Genomic DNA, 25,023 nt, shown 5'->3' on the forward strand with positions numbered 1-25,023 from the left:
AGATGATTAACACTAAGGGCTCATGCACATGACCGGTTTTATAGGACAAGTGCTATACGTGGTTTTCATTGATAGCTCTCGTATATATGATTCTAAGGGCTGTGCACATGTCCAACTTTCATCAGAGCGAAAAAATCAGAGACATGTTCAGTTTTGATCTGAGTATCAGATCAAAATCAGCAATGCAAATTTATGTGTCTGTGAATAAAGTCAGATAGCACTCAGATGACATCCGAGTAAAGTCCGATTTTCACACACTGACAGAATGGAAAAGGTGGAGAAACTTTTTTCTTTTTCTCTCCACATCTGAGAAAAATTGATGCCACCATGACTAAACTCTGATCAGAGTAATCAGACCGTTTTTCTCGGATGTGGAGAGATCAGTCGGGTGATCCTACCGTAACAGTTAGAAAGCGCCTAAAACAGAATTGAAAGGAAATAGATATTCACACAATAGTTAAGATTTCCATAATAATGCAGCTGTCCATATATGATAGACGTCCCTCACACAAAACATGAATTTACCTTGAAGTCCCGCTGCTTCTCAAATACAGCGATTACCGGCTTACTGACATCAGCAATTAGCTCATATCGTTCAGATTTCCAGAGGAAGTCAACACATAGGTCCAGCTGCTCCACCAAAGTGCTCTAAAGTCACAAATGACACAAACACGTGACAAGAAGCTATTTATCAGTGCAAAAGACAAGAACAAGCACCATACACAAGAATGCCTATTGTACACAAAGGAATTCTGTATAGCCTCAAAATTCTCCATGGCAGTATTTTTATCTCCCAATAAAAGGAAAGTAATTTTTTTTTTTTGGAGACTGAATGTAGATGGTACACATGTTACAGTATATGTGCACTTAGGTGTGAAAAAACCCTCTGTATTCATGTATGAGCTGAAGGGTCATCATGTTTCGGCAATGATAGTGATAACATGTAGCTTATTATAACTGATGAGAAAGTGCATATATGTATAGCCGAAAAGATAAAAATGACAATGGAGATTTTCTTATGAATTTCATAGTGTACAGGTATTCATATGGAGACCATGCCTCCCCTCTTCCTTTGAAGAAAGAAGTGAGTTTTTTAGTACAGGATAGCAACTAAAAAGAGGTTGCCTTGTAATTCGTAAATGGCCTCACACACTTTGATCAAAAGTGTGCAAAGTATCTCACATTTCAATTGATGTTTGTAGAGTTATTTTGCACAGTGGTGTTGTATATATATATATATATATATATATATATATATATATATATATATATATATATACAGTACAGACCAAAAGTTTGGACACACCTTTTCATTTAAAGATTTTTCTGTATTTTCATGACTATGAAAATTATACATTCACACTGAAGGCATCAAAACTATGAATTAACACATGTGGAATTATATACTTAACAAAAAAGTGTGAAACAACTGAAAATATGTCTTATATTCTAGGTTCTTCAAAGTAGCCACCTTTTGCTTTGATGACTGCTTTGCACACTCTTGGCATTCTCTTGATGAGCTTTAAGTGGTAGTCACCGGAAATGGTCTTCCAACAATCTTGAAGGAGTTCCCAGAGATGCTTAGCACTTGTTGGCCCTGTTGCCTTCACTCTGCGGTCCAGCTCACCCCAAACCATCTTGATTGGGTTCAGGTCTGGTGACTGTGGAGGCCAGGTCATCTGGCGTAGCACCCCACCACTCTCCTTCTTGGTCTAATAGCCCTTACTCAGCCTGGCGTTGTGTTTGGGGTCATTGTCCTGTTAAAAAATAAATGATGGTCCAACTAAATGCAAACCGGATGGAATAGCATGCCGTTGCAAGATGCTGTGGTAGCCATGCTGGTTCAGTATGCCTTCAGTTTTGAATAAATCCCCAACAGTGTCACCAGCAAGGCACCCCCACACCATCACACCTCCTCCTCCATGCTTCACAGTGGGAACCAGGCATGTAGAGTCCATCCGTTCACCTTTTCTGCGTCGCACAAAGACATGGTCGTTGGAACCAAAGATCTCAAATTTGGACTCATCAGACCAAAGCACAGATTTCCACTGGTCTAATGTCCATTCCTTGTGTTCTTTAGCCCAAACAAGTCTCTTCTGCTTGTTGCCTGTCCTTAGCAGTGGTTTCCTAGCAGCTATTTTACCATGAAGGCCTGCTGCACAAAGTCTCCTCTTAACAGTTGTTGTAGAGATGTGTCTGCTGCTAGAACTCTGTGTGGCATTGACCTGGTCTCTAATCTGAGCTGCTGTTAACCTGCGATTTCTGAGGCTGGTGACTCGGATAAACTTATCCTCAGAAGCAGAGGTGACTCTTGGTCTTCCTTTCCTGGGGCGGTCCTCAAGTGAGCCAGTTTCTTTGCAGCGCTTGATGGTTTTTGCAACTGCACTTGGGGACACATTCAAAGTTTTCCCAATTTTTCGCACTGACTGACCTTCATTTCTTAAAGTAATGATGGCCACTCGCTTTTCTTTACTTAGCTGCTTTTTTCTTGCCATAATACAAATTCTAACAGTCTATTCAGTAGGACTATCAGCTGTGTATCCACCAGACTTCTGCACAACACAACTGATGGTCCCAACCCCATTTATAAGGCAAGAAATCCCACTTATTAAACCTGACAGGGCACACCTGTGAAGTGAAAGCCATTTCCGGTGACTACCTCTTGAAACTCATCAAGAGAATGCCAAGAGTGTGCAAGCATGTGTTAATTCATAGTTTTGATGCCTTCAGTGTGAATGTACAATTTTCAAAGTCATGAAAATACAGAAAAATATTTAAATGAAAATGTGTGTCCAAACTTTTGGTCTGTACTGGATATATATATATATATTTACTGCTCAAAAAAATAAAGGGAACACTTAAACAACAGAATATAACTCCAAGTAAATCAAACTTCTGTGAAATCAAACTGTCCACTTAGGAAGCAACACTGATTGACAATCAATTTCACATGCTGTTGTGCAAATGGAATAGACATTAGATGGAAATTATTGGCAATTATCAAGACACCCTTAATAAAGGAGTGGTTCTGCAGGTGGGAACCACAGACCACATCTCAGTATCAATGCTTTCTGGCTGATGTTTTGGTCACTTTTGAATGTTGGCTGTGCTTTCACACTCGTGGTAGCATGAGACAGGCTCTACAACCCACAGAAGTTGCTCAGGTAGTGCAGCTCATCCAGGACGGCACATCAATGCGAGCTGTGGCAAGAAGTTTTGCTGTGTCTGTCAGCGTAGTGTCCAGAGGCTGGAGGCGCTACCAGGAGACAGGCCAGTACACCAGGAGACGTGGAGGGGGCCGTAGAAGGGCATCAACCCAGCAGCAGGACCGCTACCTCCGCCTTTGTGCAAGGAGGAACAGGAGGAGCACTGTCAGAGCCCTGCAAAATGACCTCCAGCAGGCCACAAATGTGCATGTGTCTGCACAAACGGTTAGAAACTGACTCCACGAGGGTGGTATGAGGGCCCGACGTCCACAGATGAGGTTTGTGCTCACAGCCCAACACCATGCAGGACGCTTGGCATTTGCCACAGAACACCAGGATTGGCAAAGTCGCCACTGGCGCCTTGTGCTCTTCACAGATGAAAGCAGGTTCACACTGAGCACATGTGACAGACGTGACAGAGTCTGGAGACGCCGTGGAGCACGATCTGCTGCCTGCAACATCCTTCAGCATGACCGGTTAGGCAGTGGGTCAGTAATGGTGTGGGGTGGCATTTCTTTCTCCATGTGCTCGCCAGAGGTAGCCAGAGTGCCATTAGGTACCGAGATGAGATCATCCCTTGTGAGACCATATTCTGGTGCGGTTGGCCCTGGGTTCCTCCTAATGCAGGACAATGCCAGACCTCATGTGCCTGGAGTGTGTTAGCAGTTCCTGCAAGATGAAGGCATTGAAGCTATGGACTGGCCCTCCCGTTCCCCAGACCTGAATCCGATTGAGCACATCTGGGACATCATGTCTCGCTCCATCCACCAACGTCAAGTTGCACCACAGACCGTCCAGGAGTTGGCGGATGCTTTAGTCCAGGTCTGGGAGGAGATCCCACAGGAGACCATCCGCAACCTCATCAGGAGCATGCCCAGGCGTTGTAGGAAGGACCGAGTTGATACTTAGTCAAGCCCCTCCAGGCACTCCTCGGTTCATGGTCCAGCGGGATCACTAACCACGCTCACGCCAGTTAGTCCGGGCGTGAACGGAACACCAACACTGTTTTTAATTAGAACAAAGTATAGCTGGGTCCCATGCTTCCCCACTTTATATGAGGCTTAGGCAATGAGAGAGGCGAGTCTAACATTAATGTTCCTTTTAAAAGAAGTTATACTGTAGATGGGAGACGGGCTACCAAACTTTGATCAAACGTATGCAAAGAACTACATTTTTACATGTGTTGCAATTATATTCATGTATATAATGCTTGCAGTGTGCTGGTGTTTAACATGGCACAGAGAGATAGTGTTACATGAAGGTGGGGGTCATGGCTGGGTGTGTGGACTTGTGCTATGGGGGCTACGTCCTTGGAGGCCGCATGTTACCAATGACTTGGGTTGGCCAGGACCAGATGTTGAACAGTTCAATGAGGGAGACCACCAGTATAAAAATAAACTTTTTACTGAACAATAACTTGGCGGGAATTATATACAGTAGATAGCTGGTGCACAACTTCATGAACGTTTCCTTCACTATACGGAACATTTTCTACACGCAGTTCCAATTCCTTTCTCGTTACTCGTTCGTACTCTATCTCCACTGTTTCACTTTCCTTCACCACAGCCTAGCTCAGTACTACAGTCCAGATAGCAAGAGTCCTCGTCTTCTTTTCCCTCACGGGAACTATGTTGCCAGTATGGCCGGTACTTATCTTCCCTGTCACTGACGCTCTAGAACTTCCGCCACTCTTTTCGTCTCATGTACTCTGTCCCGTCTTGGCAGTTACCTCTCGGAGTTATAAACTCTGGGCCGTACTGATAGGTGTCCTCTCCCAGGACAAGTCTCCGTTTGGTCACTCCATCCTCCTCTCAGTTTCCCTTTTCTCTACTCCGGTTCACACTAACCACCGTCTCGGTTTCTCCTTACTTCAGGACACTCACGTTATGTGGCACTGCTTACTTTCCAGACCTTAGATCTACTTCAAATTCAGACTGGGCTCTATCTGACATCCTGACAGGAAACGGTTTGTCCCTTCACCTTATCCCCTCCCACTATGGGCTAGTCATAATCATTAACTCTAACTCTCCCTAATGTCGGGCAGAACACAACATTAACGCATGTTCACATTACACAATACAATAATATACTTGTTCTTCAAGGGGGAACGTGGGCAGTATTGCATAGTGTTTGTACTGTACAGTCAGGCACTCATATACAACTTCAGGTTTGACTGCAGTTAATCTACATTTTCCTTTGGAAATTCTCACACAAGAGAGCAGCTATAGCTGTCTTACTTCTGTAGGTTCATCCAAGGGTCAAAGATGATAGTCAGTGGCAGACAAAGACGTTTGCGGTCCAATAGCTCTGTCTATGTCAGAAGCCACTACCTGCTTTGGAAGTGGAAGTAGCCCCCCCCTTACCACATGGGCCCCTGTGCGGCTGCATAGGTTGCACCAATGAAATGTCCACCGGTCATTGGCTCTATAGAGTACCGTAGTCTACACTATGCACTCACACACACATTCACTCACATATTCACTTATTCATTTACACACTCACATATTCACTCACTCATTCATTCATTCATTCATGGGACAGGTGCAAATTGTCTCTTCAGAGAGGAAGAGGCTTTAAAAGTCTCCTCACCGTGACATGCTTAACACGTCACTCTCCGCAAGGAAAAATGTTACCCCTTAGATACCGGTCTGACGCCTCTCATCCAGCCAAACCAGAACTCACACACTGCACTGACGAGGGGCATTACCCCGAAACACAGTGTCTGCAAATTGAGTTTCTGGCTTATATCCTAAGTGATGTGATAAGGCTCGTTAAAGGGTCACTATTGACTTTTAGGATTGCTACTTCCTGTAGGTGGCACTAGAGTTCTAGTCCTCTTCCTCTCTGAAGAGACAATTTGCATATTTCCCAGAGGAGCATTGCGGCTTTAAAAGTCTCCTCACCCCTTAGATTCATGGGAGAGTAAAATTCTGGACAAAAGCTGTTAAAAGTTGGCTGTAATTGTGCAATTTAATGCACCTTCAGTTTACTGTAATTTCCTGCCACGTCTTTGAGTACTTTACATCCGAATTTAAGGTTACCTGCTTACCTCATTGTAAGGGGTGTCCTGCATTCCTGAGTCTTCTTTCATTGCCCCTTCTTCCTTGATATTTGGGGTGATACTCTGAAAGGCTGGCCACCCCATGGAAAACAAACCTGTTAATAAAGCCATAGTTTTAGTAGTCTCCCTCACCGTGGCTGCAGGGACACAGTTACAAGAGGTTTTACACTCACACATGTATGTTAGACACTGGAAACATGTCATCTATGGCACCAAATCTAAACTTTTAAGTGGTTTATCTCTATTTTGCTATTCCATCTTTACAGATTTATTAAATCCCTATTTTTTTGGAGTAGCATGCCTTTAATAGGGATAACAGCCTATGCAAGTAAGAAAGAGTTTGTCACAAACTGATTCTGTGTGTTAGGTCAAAGGATATAGCATGCTAAATGCTTGTTTGATGATTAACGCAAACTACAGATGTATCACGTACCAGTTTACTCCCTAGATGCATGAAAATGAGACTTAGGAGATGAGTGGACTTTCTAATTTTGCGAGGATTGAGCTAGTAAAGCGGTTGTACCATCAGGTATTACATGATGTAAGTTAGCCAGTCTGCTCTGGCCTAATAGAGCATATGGAAAAGAGTCTTGATAAGATCCCTTGAGACTGTATTCACTGACATATAGAATTGCCAATGACTACAGCTAAAACAGTTCTTATTAAAGGCTAAGCCTGTTGCGCTGCATGACTATAACAAGTTAACACAGCGGATGAGCGCATCACTTCGCACAACCCTGGTCCACATTTCAGGTCAGTGCTCTGAGGCTGTTGCCAGGAGCTGCGTGAATTTTCTGACCCCAGCAAATCATGAGATGAGCCTAGGATCCCGGAAGGTCAAAAAATTTCGGTAGCTCCTACCCATGGCCAGAGAGCACTGACCTGGACAAGGATCGGCATTGCACGAAGTGATCCACTCATCTCTAAACAGTCTTAAGCCCCCGTCTCACATAGCGAGATCGCTGCTGTGTCACTGTTTTGGTGACGCAACAGCGACCTCACCAGCGATGTCGCTATGTGTGACACTTTGCAACGATCAGGCCCCTGCTGTGAGGTCGCTGATCGCTGTAAAGTGTCCTGGACCATTTTTTGGTCGTTGCTCTCCTGCTGGTCAGCACATATCGCTGTGTGTGACCAGCGGGAGCAGCGATCAGGCTGGTAACTATGGTAAACATCGGGTTACTAGGGGCACACGCGCACCTAGTAACCCGTTGTTTATCATGGTTACGAGCCTGCTAAAGTGAGCGGTAACCTCCCGCTCACTTTAGCAGGCTCGTAACCATGATAAACAAGGGGTTACTAGGTGCGCGTGTGCCCCTAGTAACCCGATGTTTACCATAGTTACCAGCCTGCTCCTGCTTCAGCAGGCTGGTAACCAGGAGCAGGACATCGTGGAAAGATTCTTTCCATGATGTCGCTGCTCCCCTGATCGTTGGTGAGCCTGCCTGTTTGACAGCTCACAAGCGACCACATAGCGACGCAGCAACGATCCCTGACAGGTCGGATCGTTGTCGGGATCGTTGCAGCGTCGCTAAGTGTGACGGGGCCTTTAGACCACTGTCACCCATGTGCAAAATAAGGACTACTCTCAGATCCCAATAGCCAGGCAGAACACCGGGTCTTCTGACCTCATACAAAAGAGGCAGTTAGCTCAGACCACGAGACCTGGTCGTTGGGCCGGATAAAGCGATCCGAGCGTAGTTCAAGTTTATGGTGATAAAGGTGACCACTAGTTGAACAACCTCTTCTTAAATGCAACAGTGCCCTATGTAAAACAAAAACTACTCATCTTCGGTCTAGTTTCGCTCCAGTGAAGACAGTTCTGTCTCAGCAAGCACTTATGTTGAATTGTTATGTCACATGAACTCTGCGTCCTATCAGTGGTCGCTGAAAGGCTGCAGCGCTCATGTAACATAACAATATTACCCAAGTGCTGGTAGACGTAGTGCTGACATTGATCGAATGGAGTGTATGTGGTGCTTTTATTTTACATGGTGCACTGTTGCATTTATGTAGGGTTGTCCAGTTATTACATAGTATTACACTAAAGACATTCACTTCTTAAATGTGATGGAAGAAACATATTGAGCTGGTAATCCATGCATCATAACTGGTTGAAGACAATCACACACTCAGCTGAGATTAAGTGATTGACTTGCATTTGCAATTTAATTTATAATTATAAATGAGGGTTTTTGCCTTGCTATAAAAATTAGGACATCCCATAATTACTCAGTGTGATTAAAAGCAAACAGATTATGAATGAGGTTTCTTTTCTGTAATCAGTCCATGCATAGTAAAATATGATGATCACTACGGCAAAATGCAACAATCCAAGCAAATAAAAATCTTGCATTTGTTGCAAAAAGTTGAGTGACAAGACCGAGCACAACACATGTAGTGTTAGGGGCACTCACTTTTTGCACCAGTGGAGATTAGTAAATGGTTATAATCAGAGGAATTTTCTTCTTCCAACAGCATGCTTGGGGCCTGACAGATTTCACTTTTCCAGTAACCTACAGTATAGCAGTTTCAAATACACTTTAGTATAGTGGTAATAAGAAAAAGTTAGTGCATGCAATTTTAATGGCACAAACAGCAAAAATCATGGATTTAGTGGTAAATGATACAAACACAAGTTAAAGGGGTTTTCTGAGCATTTAAAATGATGTACAAAATGGTTTACATGGAGTAAGATTACGTGCAAATGATGTACATTTAGTTAGTCACTAATGTATTGACTACAACATACAGTGAAGGAAATAAGTAGTGTTGAGCGAGTATGCTCTATTAACCCTTTCGCCGAGTATGCTCGGGCCGAGCTCCGAGTATTTACAGCTGCTCGGTGATATGGTTAAATCGCTCCCGTGTGCATGATTTGCGACTGTTTGACAGTTTTACTACATGTGAGGAATGTCTATTTCTTACACATTCCTCACATGTAGTAAAACTGTCAAACAGTTGCAAATCATGCACACGGGAGCGATTCAACCATATCACCAAGCAGCTATAAATACTCGGAGCTCGGCCCGAGCATACTCGGCGAAAGGGTTAATAGAACATACTCGTTCAACCCTAGAAATAAGTATTTGATCCCGTGCTGTTTTTGTAAGTTTGCCCACTGACAAAGACATGAACAGTCTATAATTTTAAGGGTAGGTTAATTTTAACATTAAGAGATAGAATATCCCCCCCCAAAAAATCACATTGTATAAATTAGATAAATTTATTAGCATTTTGCAGTGAGAATTAAGTATTTGATCCCTCTGGCAAACAACACTCAATACTTGGTGGCAAAACCCTTGTTGGCAAGCACAGCAGTCAGACATTTTTGTAGTTGATGATGAGGGTTGCACACATGTCAGGAGGAATTTTGGTCCACTCCTCTTTGCAGATCATCTCTAAATCATTAAGATTTTGAGGCTGTCGCTTGGCAACTCGGAGCTTCAACTCCCTCCATAAGTTTTCTATGGGATTAACGTCTGGAGCCTGGCTAGGCCACTCCATGACCTTACTGTGCTTCTTTTTGAGACACTCCTTTGTTGCCATGGCTGTATGTTTTGGGTCATTGTCTTGCTGGAAGACCCAGCCACGACCCATTTTTAATTTCCTTGGGGAGGGAAGGAGGTTGTCACTCAGGATTTTATAGTACATGGCTCCATCCATTCTCCCATTGATGCGGTGAAGTAGTCATGTGTTCTTAGCAGAGAAACACCCCCAAAACATAATGTTTCCACCTTCATGCTTGACAGTGGGGACGGTGTTCTTAGGGTCATTGGCAGCATTTCTTTTCCTCCAAACACGGCGAATTGAGTTAATGAAAAAGAGCTCAATTTTTGTAACAGCACCTTCTCCCAATAACTCACAGAATCATCCAGTTGTTCATTGGCAAACTTTAGATGGGCCTGCACATGTGCCTTCTTGAGCAGGGGGACCTTGCGGGCACTGCAGGATTTTAAACCTTTAAGGCGTGATGTGTTACCAATGGTTTTCTTGTTGACTGTGGTCCCAGCTGCCTTGTTCCTCAAGTGTAGTTTTAGGCTGATCTCTCACCTTCCTCATGATCTAGGATACCCCCCGAGATTAGATTTGGCATGGTGCCCCAGATCGATTGACAGTCATTTTGTATTTCTTCCATTTTCTTACCATTGAACCAACAGTTATCTCCTCACCCAGCGTCTTACTTATGGTTTTGTAGCCCATTCCAGCTTTGTGCACTCCTGACATGTGCGCAACCCTCATAATCAACTACAAAAAACATCTGACTGCTGTGCTTGCCAACAAGGGTTTTGCCACCAAGTATTAAGTGTTGTTTGCCAGAGGGATCAAATACTTAATTCTCGCTGCAAAATGCTAATAAATTTATCTAATTTATACAATGTGATTTTCTTCATTTTTTGGGGGGGATATTCTATCTCTCAATGTTAAAATTAACCTACCCTTAAAATTATAGACTGTTCATGTCTTTTGTCAGTGGGCAAACTTATAAAAACAGCAAGGGATCAAATAATTATTTCCTTCACTGTAGATGCCTCTGTGAGCCAGCACCCGATGATGCCCCTGGTGCTTATCTCCTGGTTATGTGATGTGCTGTACCCTTAATATATGATTTTGTCCTCCTACCCCTCCATGTTGCATGGGATGTCACACATCATTTGCTCTCAGCTACCCCTTTCCCTGTCACTGGAGGAATCATGTTTCACATGCTGGTCAGCAGACAATGAAAAGTCAGTGTGCAGAAAAGGATATCAGAGAAGACAGTGAGTAACAGCACTAACAAATCCTAAGAGTGGTACTGTACATGCAGGTATTTGCAAGCAAAGGCAATGTCTGTGAGAATGGAACAAGTTATAGAATCTGTAGCCCCTGATTAGGTAGTCCCACCATGATAAGCCCAGGCTCCATCAAATCAAAGCTTCATGATAATGAAAATGAAAAATAATTAAGGTACTTCTAAGCTATGGTGGCATCATTCAACATATGGGTACCTTTCCGTAATTTTGAAAGCTTGGAAACTCCTTTTACCACAAGACATGTTTCCACAATAAACAGTAAGTTACCTTACCCCAATCAAGAATTACTCATTAGTTACAATATGATAAGAAAAGGCAGCTGAGGCTCATCTCATTCTCAGAGGTATCTTACCTTTCCTTTTTAAATACTCAGCAATTAATGCAGCAATATGGACGTAACACATGGCAGCCTGTAACGATACAAACACAAACCAATCATTTATGGTTTAACTACTATTATTTTAGTCTTAAAGTGGTTGTGCTACGAACAAAAGTTCATTTTATTCACTAGATCTTGGAATAATAATGACTTCCACAATTGGATGTGTTTAAATAAAATGTTCCTGCGCTGAGATAATCTTATAAATGTGCCCCTGCTGTGTACTGTGTAATGGCTGTGTCTGACCATACAGGAACATTGTCTGATCATACCACAGCTCCTGGACAGGGGAGGAAGGAAAATAAAGTATACAGATATTACAGCAGGGAATCACAGCTGTTCCTTTCTTTGTGGTAAAACATTGCTTAAAACAGGCAGGGAAATGTTTTGCCTCACAGAAAGAATCAGCTGCGATCCACTGCTGTAATGTCTGTATACTCTTTTGTTTCCTCCCCCGCCCAGGAGATGTGGTATGATCAGACCATGTCCCTGTACGGTCAGACACAACCATTACACGGGAACATTTATAAGATTATCTCAGCACAGGAACATTTTATTTAAATACATCCAATTGTGGATCTTATTTTTTTCCAAGATCTAGTGAATAAAATGAAATTTTGTTCATGGGAAAACCCCTTTAAGCCATTTTCAGATGGCAATATTTACTTCATTATTTTTCATCAGTATTTACAGGACAATACTAGGAAAGGAAGAGAAACACAGAAGAGGTACAAAATATTCTCTTTGTACCTTGCCTTACAAATAGTGATGGAAAATACTGACCAAGATGCTGTTGTGTGACAACTGCCATGCCATTAAATGGAAAAAAGGAAACTATAGCGCTGATATTTAGCAGTATGCCGCGACTATATGCTTTATAATGCTAAAAGGCAACTCAGCTTGTCCTGATATATATTAAATGCGCATCACTGAAAAAAATCAATGTGAAGAACCTAAATGCATCCATTGCACAAAACCGCTTCCTTCCCCCCGCCTAATACTGTGCACAGGACCCAGCTCTGTTCAGCGGCCGCCGGCCAGGCAGGTGCTCCATCCGATAGATCTCGAGCTGTAATTGTACAGCACTAATGTATAGTGAAGGGAATACATGCAATGGAGGACCTGACTTGTTATAATGGGTCCTCCATATCAAATCAGAAGCACATGAAGGTACCGTAGTGCCCCATCCAGCTATGGACATAATTATTCATGTCAATTATTACACATAACAAGAACAAACCTATTCAGGGAAGTGACAAACTGAATAGTGACTGCGCACATCTGCAGAGACAAAGAGAAGACTAATCAGCAACTAAGCTTTGAGTCACAGTTTCCATATTTCTTGCCAGCAAAAGGGAAGGTTTATCCTGGAAGCACAGATCTCTGTATTCTGCTTAAGCAAAACCATCTGCAGAAAGTCGTCAGTTCAGAGATTCAGAGGAACTCCCGTGCTGAGTCTAGACAATGGCTTAGTCCAGCATTACAATTTCATTTCTGGGTTGTGTTGCTTTCCCGTTTCCTTTTTATGTAGCTGTCAATTAGTAAGGTGCATGAGAGGTGTGTTGTAAAGCCATAGGCATCAGTGCAAGAGAAACATGGTAGGTCATTAAAGGGGTTGTTCAGTGAAAACAGGTTGTCATTTATCCATAAGTGAAACTTACTGATTGTTGGGAGTTCGAGCGCTGGGACCTGCGCTGATCAGCAGAATGGGGAACATTTCTCCCCAATGAGGCACTTTTATCCCCACTAAAAAATGTAACCAGAGAGTGAATGCACAACTGCCAATCCATTCATTCTCTATGGGGCTACCAGAAAAAGCAAGGTGCAGCACTCGGCAGCCCCTAGGGCGCATGCGGTCACATAATCGCATTTGCCGCTCCATTCTGATGGGCATAAAAGTTCCGCATTCAGCCGTTCTGTGCGGTTCCTTGCAGTCGGACTCCCAGTGAATAACAAGTTATCACCTACGCTGTGGATAGATGATAACTTTTTCCATCAGACTACACTTTTAAGACTAACTGTCATCCAAGTCACATAAATCACTCCCCAGAACTTTGACAGCTTCCTCTGTTTAAATGCTTTGCCAAGCCGGCTGTCAATCAAAGTGCCAGGGTGTGCTTACAGCTGCTGCTCACAGTATAATGAGCAGTGCTGTAAGTGGTGACTGTAGCTTCTCTAGACATGCCCCGGCAGCTCCTGGGAGGAAAGAAGTTTATTTTTTCCTGGTAGCCACACTTTCAGTAAGGTGGCAAGTCACAATTGTCATATTATTTACCTGCAGATTGACCCCTGGAAAATAGTGCTTTGCAAGGTGAAACGTTATCTTTAAATCCTTAGGACAAATCAGCAATATCAAATCAGTGTGGGACCAACAACTCGAAAATCCATCGATCAGCCTTTACCAGGTCCCACCGTGCCTGGATCCAGACCAGCGGAGCTCTGTATTTCGTATAGTGGCTGTTTTCAGGTACTGCAGCCCAGCTCTCTGGCTCTATACACCGTGTACATTTGGCTGCAAAGAAAGCTGATTGGTAGGGTTGCCTATCCTAAATATCGCCTATCCTAAAATGTCCAGAATTAAGGTTAGGGGATAACCCACAGGTGCAGGTCAACCCCTTAAATAAAGTGGTGTGCATGAGGCTTCAGAATATCAATGCTAAAAGAGTACATTAAAAGTAAATCTATACATTGTGCACATGAATAACACATTATTCATAACAACAGACTATAGATGACAAGGCTTATTTACCTCGGATAGATCCCCATTTCTGGCATGGATTTTGGCCATGCTCTCCAGCCAGGTTCTACGTAGCTCCGGAGTACTGGCATAGGAGTTTGCTAAGCTGTACTGGAGGTCCACCAACATCTCTGGATCTTTCTCATGCTCCTTCATCTGTGCTGTTGCCATTAATACTGTTCTGATCCTCTTGGTTAGATCCTTCACTTCGGCTGGAAATAGCGTATTCTTGGGAAAAGAAAGTATTACTAAGCATGATTCATTATGGATTATTCATATTTATCTTATGTCATTTGGGTGAAAATACATTATAATAAATGAATGAATTAGCATAAATTGTCTAATAGTCATACAGTACAGACCATAAGTTTGGACACACCTCATTTAAAGATTTTTCTGTATTTTCATGACTATGAAAATTGTACATTCACACTGAAGGCATCAAAACTATGAATTAACACATGTGGAATTATATACTTAACAAAAAAGTGTGAAACAACTGAAAATATGTCTTATATTCTAGGTTCTTCAAAGTAGCCAACCTTTGCTTTGATGACTGCTTTGCACACTCTTGGCATTCTCTTTATGAGCTTCAAGAGGTAGTCACGGGAAATGGTCTTCCAACAATCTTGAAGGAGTTCCCAGAGATGCTTAGCACTTGTTGGCCCTTTTGCCTTCACTCTGCGGTCCAGCTCACCCCAAACCATCTCGATTGGGTTCAGGTCAGGTGACTGAGGAGGCCAGGTCATCTGGCGTAGCACCCCATCACTCTCCTTCTTGGTCAAATAGCCCTTACACAGCCTGGAGGTGTGTTTGGGGTCATTGTCCTGTTGAAAAATAAATGATGGTCCAACTAAACGCAAACCGGATGGAATAGCATGCCGCTGCAAGATGCTGTGATAGCCATGCTGGTTCAGTATGCCTTCAATTTTGAATAAATCCCCAACAGTGTCACCAGCAAAGCACCCCCACACCTCCTCCTCCATGCTTCACGGTGGGAACCAGGCATGTAGAGTCCATCCGTTCACCTTTTCTGCGTCGCACAAAGACACGGTGGTTGGAACCAAAGATCTCAAATTTGGACTCATCAGACCAAAGCACAGATTTCCACTGGTCTAATGTCCATTCCTTGTGTTCTTTAGCCCAAACAAGTCTCTTCTGCTTGTTGCCTGTCCTTAGCAGTGGTTTCCTAGCAGCTATTTTACCATGAAGGCCTGCTGCTCAAAAAGTCTCCTCTTAACAGTTGTTGAAGAGATGTGTCGGCTGCTAGAACTCTGTGTGGCATTGACCTGGTCTCTAATCTGAGCTGCTGTTAACCTGCGATTTCTGAGGTGGGTGACTCGGATAAACTTATCCTCAGAAGCAGAGGTGACTCTTGGTCTTCCTTTCCTGGGGCGGTCCTTGTTATGATCTGCAACATGAACTAAGGAAAAATAGGGGAAAGCTGTCCCTACAATAAGACTAAGCTGAATCCCTACGATGTAGCGGGCTGCCTGTTCCTAGCGAACAGACCCGCCTTAGTCCTCGGCTAGTCTGAACGAAGACCTATAGCATTAAGGGAGGGGTCCCTAAAAGAACTAAGGACTGGGACAAAAAATGGGACACCTCCTAAGCAGAGAAGTTGTTGCAGAACACAAAAAGACAAACTGACAAATAGGTACTAGAGGTCCCAGAAGGACCAAGCGAACAGACAGAGAAAGGCACAGAAGCACCTGGCTAGAGAAACAGTCAAACACTGAAGTCCAGCACAGCCAAAAGGGCGGAGCTGGAATATAAAGGCAGATGGTCACGTGACCCCAAAACACAAGATGGAAAAAACAAACAGGAGGGTTCTAACAGTCCTCATGTGAGCCAGTTTCTTTGATGGTTTTTGCAACTGCACTTGGGGACACATTCAAAGTTTGCCCAATTTTTCGGACTGACTGACCTTAATTTCTTAAAGTAATGATGGCCACTCGTTTTTCCTTACTTAGCTGCTTTTTTCTTGCCATAATACAAATTCTAACAGTCTATTCAGTAGGACTATCAGCTGTGTATCCACCTGACTTCTGCACAACACAACTGATGGTCCCAACCCTATTTATAAGGCAAGAGATCCCACTTATTAAACCTGACAGGGCACACCTGTGAAGTGAAAACCATTTCCGGTGACTACCTCTTGAAGCTCATCAAGAGAATGCCAAGAGTGTGCAAAGCAGTCATCAAAGCAAAAGGTGGCTACTTTGAAGAACCTAGAATATAAGACATATTTTCAGCTGTTTCACACTTTTTTGTTAAGTATATAATTCCACATGTGTTAATTCATAGTTTTGATACCTTCAGTGTGAATGTACAATTTTCAAAGTCATGAAAATACAGAAAAATCTTTAAATGAGGTGTGTCCAAACTTTTGGTCTGTACTGTACATGGTATATGTAGGGTTTGATTATTAGTTTAAAGGACCTACCACACGTTCTACAAAGGCTCCCATAGTATTTTTAGGTTAGCAAAGAGGTAGGACTGTGATGTTGCCAGGGGTGTAGAAAGGTGATAATAGTGCACCAGAGATCAGTCTGTTGTATACCAACAGCCTCAATATGGAAAGTTTCCATTGAATTTTTCCTCACAAATAACACTGGACCAGTAAAATACTTTGAAGCTTTGGTGAGGCGGGTTACAAGAGTTTTAAAACTCAGATAATATCAAAATTTCCCTCCCTCGTCTAGAATGGGCAGCTGCCTTCCACTGAAAAACCACCCTGTAGATCCAGTGATATTGTTCGCAGATCATGGTGATAACTAAAGCAATGTCATCGAGCAGTACGCAGCACCACAATGAACTGGTCACAAAGTGATTTTTTTTAATCATTTTTAGTTATCCAGTGGCTAAGTGATCTTTCTTATGGGTCTAGTGGTAATCTTTGTCAATCCAGTGGTTACACTTTATAATCCAGGGACCTATTTACCCATTGGCCTGCTATGTTACCATGTGGATAAGAAAGGATCTGATCTCCAAACTGAAGTTGCCCTCCTAACAATATCTCAGTGGTTTAGTCGAAAACCACTATTTCACCTTCATTTCTCCAGCACAAAAACACAAGATCCCACGACACATTTCTTAATTATTCTGTGCACTCAAGATCTGTCTACATGTATTTGAGGTAAACCTGTTAGCAGGATTTCATACCCCAAACGACTGGCATGTATATTAAGGTGGTTTAATACTGACTAAATCCATACCTTTCTTATAGAAATGCGTTTTGCTGTTTTAGAGAAGTTCTCGGGTGAAACTGTATGCTAATGAGCTGCAAGTGCACTGGGGTGGGCCCTGCACTTACCACTCTCCTGTCTCTCCCCCTATTTTCTGCCCGCCTCCTGTCTCATACTGACAGGTCACTCGTGTACAGGAGGCAGGCAGCGGGTAGGGAAAAGGTAGAGAAGTGAGAAACATGCAAATCCAACCCATCTGCACTTGCAACTTGTAAGGCTATGTGCCCTCGTTGCATTTATGAAGCAGAAAATTTCTGCTGCATAAATGCAAGTCCTCTCCCGGAAAAACGCATGCGGAATTCCGCACGCGTTTATCGCGCATTTTTCGCGCGTTTATCACGCGTTTTCCACATGCGGAATTGCCTTGCGTTTTTTATGCATTGGACAAAGGCAATTCCGCTTGCGGAAACGCAAAATTAAATGACATGCTGCGGATTTTTGAACGCGGCATAAACGCTGCGGAAAAATCCGCAGCATGTGCATAGAACTTGCGGAATCCCATTGGGGACCATGGGGTGCGGATATACATGCGTTTTTCAAGCGTTTAGCTGCGGAAATTCCGCAGCATATACGCTTGAAAAATGCTACGTGGGCACACAGCCTTAGCATACAATTTCAACTATGGATTTCTCTAAAGCAGCAAAACGGATTTGTATAAGAAAAGAAAGGTAAGAATTTAATTAGCATTAAAGCACCTTTAAATACATGCCACTAGTTTTGCGGTATAAAATCCTGATGACAGGTTCTCTTTAAGCAATAGTTTAACCCATTACCTTCATTTGTTTGTCTCCATTTGCAAAGTTGTTGATAATTGCCAGGGAATGTTGAAATCGCGAGCCACCAATGCCTGCGTCAGCAATCAGTTGACTTACTGCCTTAATGAGCTGTTAATAGAAACAACATGGAAGCGGATGATGTATTGTGCAACTTCATTCCATATCCCATTATAAAGAATCCTAATGGCAAAACGGCATTCAGTCACTGGGACAAATGTATGAAGGACAACTAAGTGTTTTACTACATTACGTACAGAAAAATCTAAACGTATTATATGCCACAATGAGCACTGCCATTTCTCTACTGTGTGTAGATCAATCTAATGCTAATATCTATACCATAGTGGAAGCCATCATTGGAAAGTATGTGGTCATTATGCGACCATACTGAAGAGTTAGGGGTAAAATGTAAGTACCCAAGGTCTAATAATGTCCTTACATCTTAGGTAGCTTCTGCTGGCAGCTATCTGTCCCTACACCTCAGATAGCACTAGACAACAGCTATTTTCAATCATAGACATATATGTTTGACAGACAGCTCTGGCTTTGTCTTATCTTATTAAAGGTGTTGTCTAGGTTTTCACAAAAGACTGCAGTCACTCTGTGTGTCTACAGACCTGTGACTTCTTACATCGCACACAGAGCGAGTTGTAAGGACCCTCCAGTGCTGGGGCAACAACAAGCGGTCAAGTGACTGCAAATATGCAATATGCATACTCCCAGCCACATTCCAACTAGACTGTGCGGCTTCGCTCAATTCACTTGTACTGAGCGAGACCGCACACGTGTAGTCAGAATGTGCCCAGAAGTATGTGTGGCGCCCCTGAGGGTTCAGTCGCCACAGGGGTACTGCACCTCACCCAGAGGTGTGGTGTCTCCTTCTCTCAGGTAAGGAGGGAGTGCTGCCCGGAACCCCAACACCTGCATCCAACACTACACTACTCCAGGCCGGCTGAAGGGGCAACATGCATGTGCGCAGCTGCTGAGCCCTGACCCTGGCTGGAGTGGGGGGAACCCAAGGGTAGGGGGGAACCAGTAGTGGGTGTGGGTGGAGGAAGAAGTTTAGAGGAGCACCATGGTAGTAGATATATAAAGGGAAGCCATCTTAGGGTGGCAGTTCAGTAGGTCTGTTCAGAAAAACAGTTCAGGAAGACAGTCAGGGAGCAGAGTCTCTTTAGGAGCTCTGCTCCACAAGTAGGGCCCAGTCTAGAGGCCCAGGAGGGGAGCAGAGGAGTAGGCTCCGATCTAAAGAAGGGATCCCAGGGGGTATGGCGAGTGCAGGACGGCACCCATACGCCCCGAATCTCTCAGAAGACAGAGGGATCGTAGGCCGCAAGAAGGGGACCGGCCCCTGGACCAGTCGTGTAACTCCAAGTCTCGGCTGGGAAAACCGGAGGCTTCTGGCTTATATAGTCAGTTGCCGAAGCCTCATTCTAATCTCTGTGATGGTCAAGCAGGTCTGGGAACTCCAGCAAGACAGGAGGGACCTCAGAGCACCCGAGCAGGATTGAGAGTGGGGAAGCGCAGGGCAGGAGGGAGAAAGACCCAGCATGAAGACGGTCTAGCTAGGAACACAAGAAAGTTGGGTTCCGTCAGGTGTTCCTTATCTGCCTGAGGAAGAGCTGAGCCCCTGCCTGGTGAACGCAGCGCGACGTGGGAGGCTGGCATCCGTACAGTGCACGGGTGGAAATATCATAAGAACTGTGAGTAAAGACTCGGATGACGGCACCGTACTGCCTCCGTCCATTCTTTCATCTGTGCCATCTTTCCCTCCCTGCACTACAACGCCCAGCGCAACCCACACTGCCCTGGAGCTAGCTCTACCTGTGGAGAGCCACACCATCCCTGCTGCTGTAACATCAGCTTCAGAGGACTGCTCCGCAGCGGCGGCTCCCTTTAGTCGCATTCCACAGGTGGCGTCACGACAAATCCCCTATAAATAATTCCCCCCTTTTTGGGTGACCGCCCTGGGCCACGGATCGGGCCAGCCACCGTGATATTCCCCAACCGGCATCCAGAGGCCCGGCTGCTGAGTACCCCATGGCCCTGGGGGCGCGTCATATGCATATCACATGACCATTCGGTCTTGCCGCCGGCAGTGGAGAATCCTCACAGCGCTGCCTACTATGTGAAGATTCACAAGTCTGCAGTTACATATGGTGACAGGAGACTTTTGTGAAAAGCCTAGAGAACCCCCTTTAAGGATTGGTGGGGTTGAATTCATACTGTCCAATCCTTCTCTCCTCTAACATCATCTGCAGGGGGAAGGAACTGGTACACACAAGATGGGGGCAAATGCCACTGAAGGTGGCTGGTTAGGTCAACTTTAATCTATTCTAAGTTGTGTGTGGACGGGTAGGCTGCTTCCAAAATTGTTGATGCCACCCTAGCAATACCTGAGTGGTCATGGGACTGTAAGTATGCGATATGCTTACTCGCAGCCACATTCAGCAAAAGCTGGCCACTTTGACTGGGTGATAGCTTTTTTTTTTAAAGGGGTTAACTGGGGCTGCCCAGAGTGACAACGAGTTAGTAAGTAGTGAGATTTCATTAATAGCTTCTGTGATAATAATGTTCAATGATAATAATAATAATGAATGCTGCATTGAAACGGCCGTTGCTCAGCATTTCCGCAGCCTCTCCCAGTTCTGCACAGATGGCAATGTGAAGAAGTCAGTGAGTGCCACCGTTTATGGTCTTGAAGGCATTGCTGATGTTCATTCTATTGGAAATTGAGCCTCACTGGTAGAAGAAACTCCCTGCGGACTGTTTATTTGTGGATGGAGGTAATACTCCTGCGTGACCAGTGTCAGTCGCCTGTCTATTTGCTAATGACTGTACAAAATGATGTTCTATGAAGCTGCAGGTGAGCAGACAGGTACGTTACCTGGAGGTGAGACCTTACAATTGACTTTTGTTTGTTATACTCAAAATTCTTTCTCATGAAGAAATAGAGAAGAGCTGAGGCCTCATTTTGTGTTGAGCGGGAGCGATGATTGCAACATTTCAGGACCTCATAGCAGAAAGGACCACAAAGGTCGGCTTGTCCTTGAAAGAACGCATTAGGGAACTAGAAGGAAAATACATCAAATTACGTTAAATGGAGATAATACATTGTAGCTACAGAAATAACAAAATCCGGAATAGAGAGAAGAAATGTGATCAAACTCGGCTGTAATGTATTGTATAACAATAAGGTTACTGCTGTTATATTATGTCCATAAGAGACTCACTAATCCAGGGGTGTAGCTGGTGGGCAGGGGCAACTGAGGAATTTGCCCAGGGTGCTGAATGTCAGGGGAGGCATCAAGACACTTAGTTAACAGCACTATTCCCAGTCCCCAGCCAAAAATGTTGGGTTTCTTGATACATTACAATAGATGAGATCTGCTCTCTACACCTTGTAGCACCGCAGCACCTCTGGATTAAATCAAATTCACACAAATGTGTATGCTATATACTGTAAATTTAGATCTTAATATTCAGCACATAGCATATATATTTGTGATGCATTTATTTCAAGGTTTGTAAAGCCTTTAAGCAATACAATGAAATAAGTGATCTGCTGATTATTTCATGTGATTAGGCTTCTCTCACATTTAATGATCTTTCAATGCATTAGCTAGAATCCATGAATATTATTATCATTAGGGCTTGTGCAGACAACCATTTTATCAGTCTGAGTGTGATCTGACAAAACATCGGATCGCACTCAGATCAATGTTATTCTATAGGGCCGTGCACACATCTGATTTTTTCCTCAGACAGTCTGTCAAAGGATATAGTCGCTGCATGTCAGAGTTTGACCTGATATTTGGACGGCACTCGGCCATGCAAGTCTACGAATGCATGAAAATCATTGGACAGCACATGGATGACATCTGAGTGCAGTCCGATTTCTGTGGCCTCACAGAATGGAGAAGATGGAGACATTTTGTTTTCCATCTTCTCCTCACAGTGTGCTCTAATTCTCTCATCTGAGACAATCAGATCACACTGTTCTGACGCTCGGATCAAAATCTGATCAGAGTGACATTTACATAATCGTCCCGATTCTCTCGGATGTCAGAATTTATGGGTATCTGCAAAAGCCCTTATACATAAAAGTCAATGAAATAGCAGCATGAAGGGTGAAATCACATCCAACCAGACGATCTAATAGATATACATGTGATGCAGATGTTGGACATTTTTCGCCATATAATCTGATTTTGCACCTTGCTTATGAACATCCTTAGTGCAGCAAATACATGGCGGAGGGCTGCCACTGACTGGTTGATTTGCAGGAAGAGGAGATGGGTGTCAAAGACTTTCTTCATTAGCACACTCTGGCTGTCAGAGAGGTATAGCTTCTAGGAAAAGGGGATAGATGACAAACCATTTATACCGTGTATATCCAGGACTACAACAATTACATCCAATGGATACGCTACACTTCAGGCAACACTTATATCACAGTTCAGCTGCCTGCTGCACTTTACTTACCTGGTGACTTTGATTAAAGAGGCAAAGTAGGTCCAGTACAGTAAGACAGACCTCAGTGGCAATGTTGGCATCTGAATCAATGTGGTGCACAATGTCAGTTTCATTAGAATTACCTGTAACACAATAATAAGTTACATGAATGTGACTATATAATATATGTACTGATAGAATTTAGTGAAACACATTGTGCCTTTAGTTTAACCTACTGTATATACAATAATATAATGTCGTGTTTAATACATATGTGACTTAATAGAGGAAAAACATATATAAAGATGCAAAATTAAGCGTCTGAAGACCTGTCACCTGCTCAAATATAATACTTCAATGCTTCACTTCATGGCAGAGATGTTCACAATTAATGCTTTTGGAGTGCAGTACATATAATTTCTGATTGTAGATCAACTTGTTGATTCTTCAGAGCCTTCTCTGGGGGCATGCACTTTCACCCCTCCAAAATGCTGCCAATCACAGCTCAGCGGCTGATCTAGCAGTCTATCAGTCTCAGATACTCACAGAAGACTGAAGAATCGCCCAGCTGGTGTGCAAGCAAAGATTTCACATACTGCACTCCAAAAGCAACAAATGTTATTATCTGTGCAATGGAGTGACACAGGGCAAAAAAGGAAAAAAAGCAGCACAATCATGGGAGCTCAGGGAACTTTACAAGGTATTTAAAGTAGGGATTGTACCACGAACAAAGTACATTTTAATCAATGGATTTTGGAATAATAATAATTTCAACAGTTGGATGGGTTTAAAAAAAAATGTTCCTGTGCTGAGATAATCTTATAAATGTGCCCCTGCTGTGTACTGTGTAATGGCTGTGTCTGACCGTACAGGAACATGGTCTGATCATACCTCAGCTCCTGGGCAGGGAGGCAGCAAAATAGTATATACACAGGACATCATGGAATCACAGCTGGTTATTTCTGTGAGGTAAAACATTCCCCTGTCTGATTTTATACAATGTTTAACCTCACAGAAAAAATAATTTGATTGTGTGCTGTCCTGTCTGTATATCGTTTTGCGTCCTCCCCTGGACAGCAGCTGCGGTACGTTCAGACCATGTTCCTGCACGGTCAGACACAGCCATTACACAGTACATATCAGGGGCACAATTATATGATTATCTCAGCACAGGAACATAATTTTTAACACATCCAATTGTGGAAAGTATTATTATTTCAAGATCTATTGATTAAAATGTAGTTTGTTTGTGGGAAAATCCCTTTGACTCAATTTTTTGGAGCAAGTGACAGGTCCTGATTAAACTTGACGTAAGGGCCATTTCACACAACATAGTGGATGTATTTTCTCTTCTGTATGTTGGCAGCAAGGTCTGGTCCAATCGTGGACATATCGACCCAAACAGCTTCATAAATGCCCATGACGCTGTTAGGGATCAGCGGTTGGGCCAATACATGCATGAGAAAATAAATCTGCTACGCAATTGTGTGAATTAATCCTAAGGGGTATGCATCATTTATTACTAGGATGAATGAGCTGATGAAATATTAGCGCAGATGGAATTAAAAGGCAAATCTGTAGTAATATTTCACAACGTTTTATTTACTTACTAGGTATGGAACTTGTCAGTTCTATAATCTGTAGCAGTTTGGGATTGGAAAGTGCATTTTTGCCTCGAATTATAGGAAGAGTTTGAGATCTTGGGTGTTTATGGCTGTCATGTGCAGACTGCATCCTGCAAAAAAAAACACTGTGTACTGAACAATAGTGAACTCTTTCACACATCCATTTTTTTGGTAGTGTGATTTGTTATTTATAACATTTCCATTGCAACCAATGTGTCTTATCACAGGCCCTCATTTGATCTGTGTTGTAGATCAAAACTGCAAGTTAATGACCCTGTGAAAAAAAATGGATAGCACATGAACGTTATCCTTGTGCTGTTCATATTTTACTGTTTAATGGGCAGTTAAAGGGGCGATCCGAAGTCCAAAGTACTAAATCCCTATCTATTTAATTCCATAACCTAATCTATTTTCTAATATACTTTAATTAAAAATCCCTATCCTTCCCTCACTATCGAATTGTTTTTCTATTTTTTCCCCTTCCTTTTTGATGACGCTATGTTTGAGAAAACAGTGCATACTGGGATACTAAAATGAAACGTCATCAGAGGGAAGAGGCTTTGGTCACTGCCGCAGCCCTGCCCACTCCCTGAAACGACGAGCGTCATCTGTCACTGTGTAATGTTCACAAAGACAGTGCGCTCTCACAAGCTCAGATCAACAGTAATGAGCTGGCAACAGAGCGTTGTCAGAATACCTACCGTGCAGAGACCAGTGACGTCACTTGTGGGGGTGGCTCTGGT

At 43.3% G+C, this 25,023-nt stretch overlaps 1 protein-coding gene across 6 annotated transcripts in view; it reads right to left on the reverse strand.

Moving 5' to 3' along the window:
* The window catches only part of DOCK10 (dedicator of cytokinesis 10), a 401,433-nt gene that overhangs the window by 35,957 nt on the left and 340,453 nt on the right, over window positions 1-25,023 (reverse strand). For 5 of the 6 annotated variants that reach the window (XM_073674692.1, XM_073674690.1, XM_073674689.1 and 2 more), the window contains exons 40-49: window positions 24,266-24,390; window positions 22,686-22,798; window positions 22,418-22,552; window positions 21,088-21,270; window positions 18,198-18,308; window positions 14,189-14,404; window positions 11,413-11,470; window positions 8,685-8,783; window positions 6,256-6,362; window positions 526-648 (exon numbers count right to left, since the gene is read on the reverse strand). In XM_073674692.1, coding sequence (XP_073530793.1) covers window positions 526-648; window positions 6,256-6,362; window positions 8,685-8,783; window positions 11,413-11,470; window positions 14,189-14,404; window positions 18,198-18,308; window positions 21,088-21,270; window positions 22,418-22,552; window positions 22,686-22,798; window positions 24,266-24,390 — 1,270 coding nt within the window. The remainder of the gene's footprint in view (window positions 1-525; window positions 649-6,255; window positions 6,363-8,684; window positions 8,784-11,412; window positions 11,471-14,188; window positions 14,405-18,197; window positions 18,309-21,087; window positions 21,271-22,417; window positions 22,553-22,685; window positions 22,799-24,265; window positions 24,391-25,023) is intronic. The other variant, XM_073674693.1, reaches the window with a different exon arrangement.

Source organism: Phyllobates terribilis, unplaced genomic scaffold, assembly GCF_046119375.1.
Source record: "Phyllobates terribilis strain yellow unplaced genomic scaffold, ASM4611937v1 Scaffold_3__8_contigs__length_932513732, whole genome shotgun sequence".
NCBI classification, from domain to species: Eukaryota; Metazoa; Chordata; class Amphibia; order Anura; family Dendrobatidae; genus Phyllobates; species Phyllobates terribilis.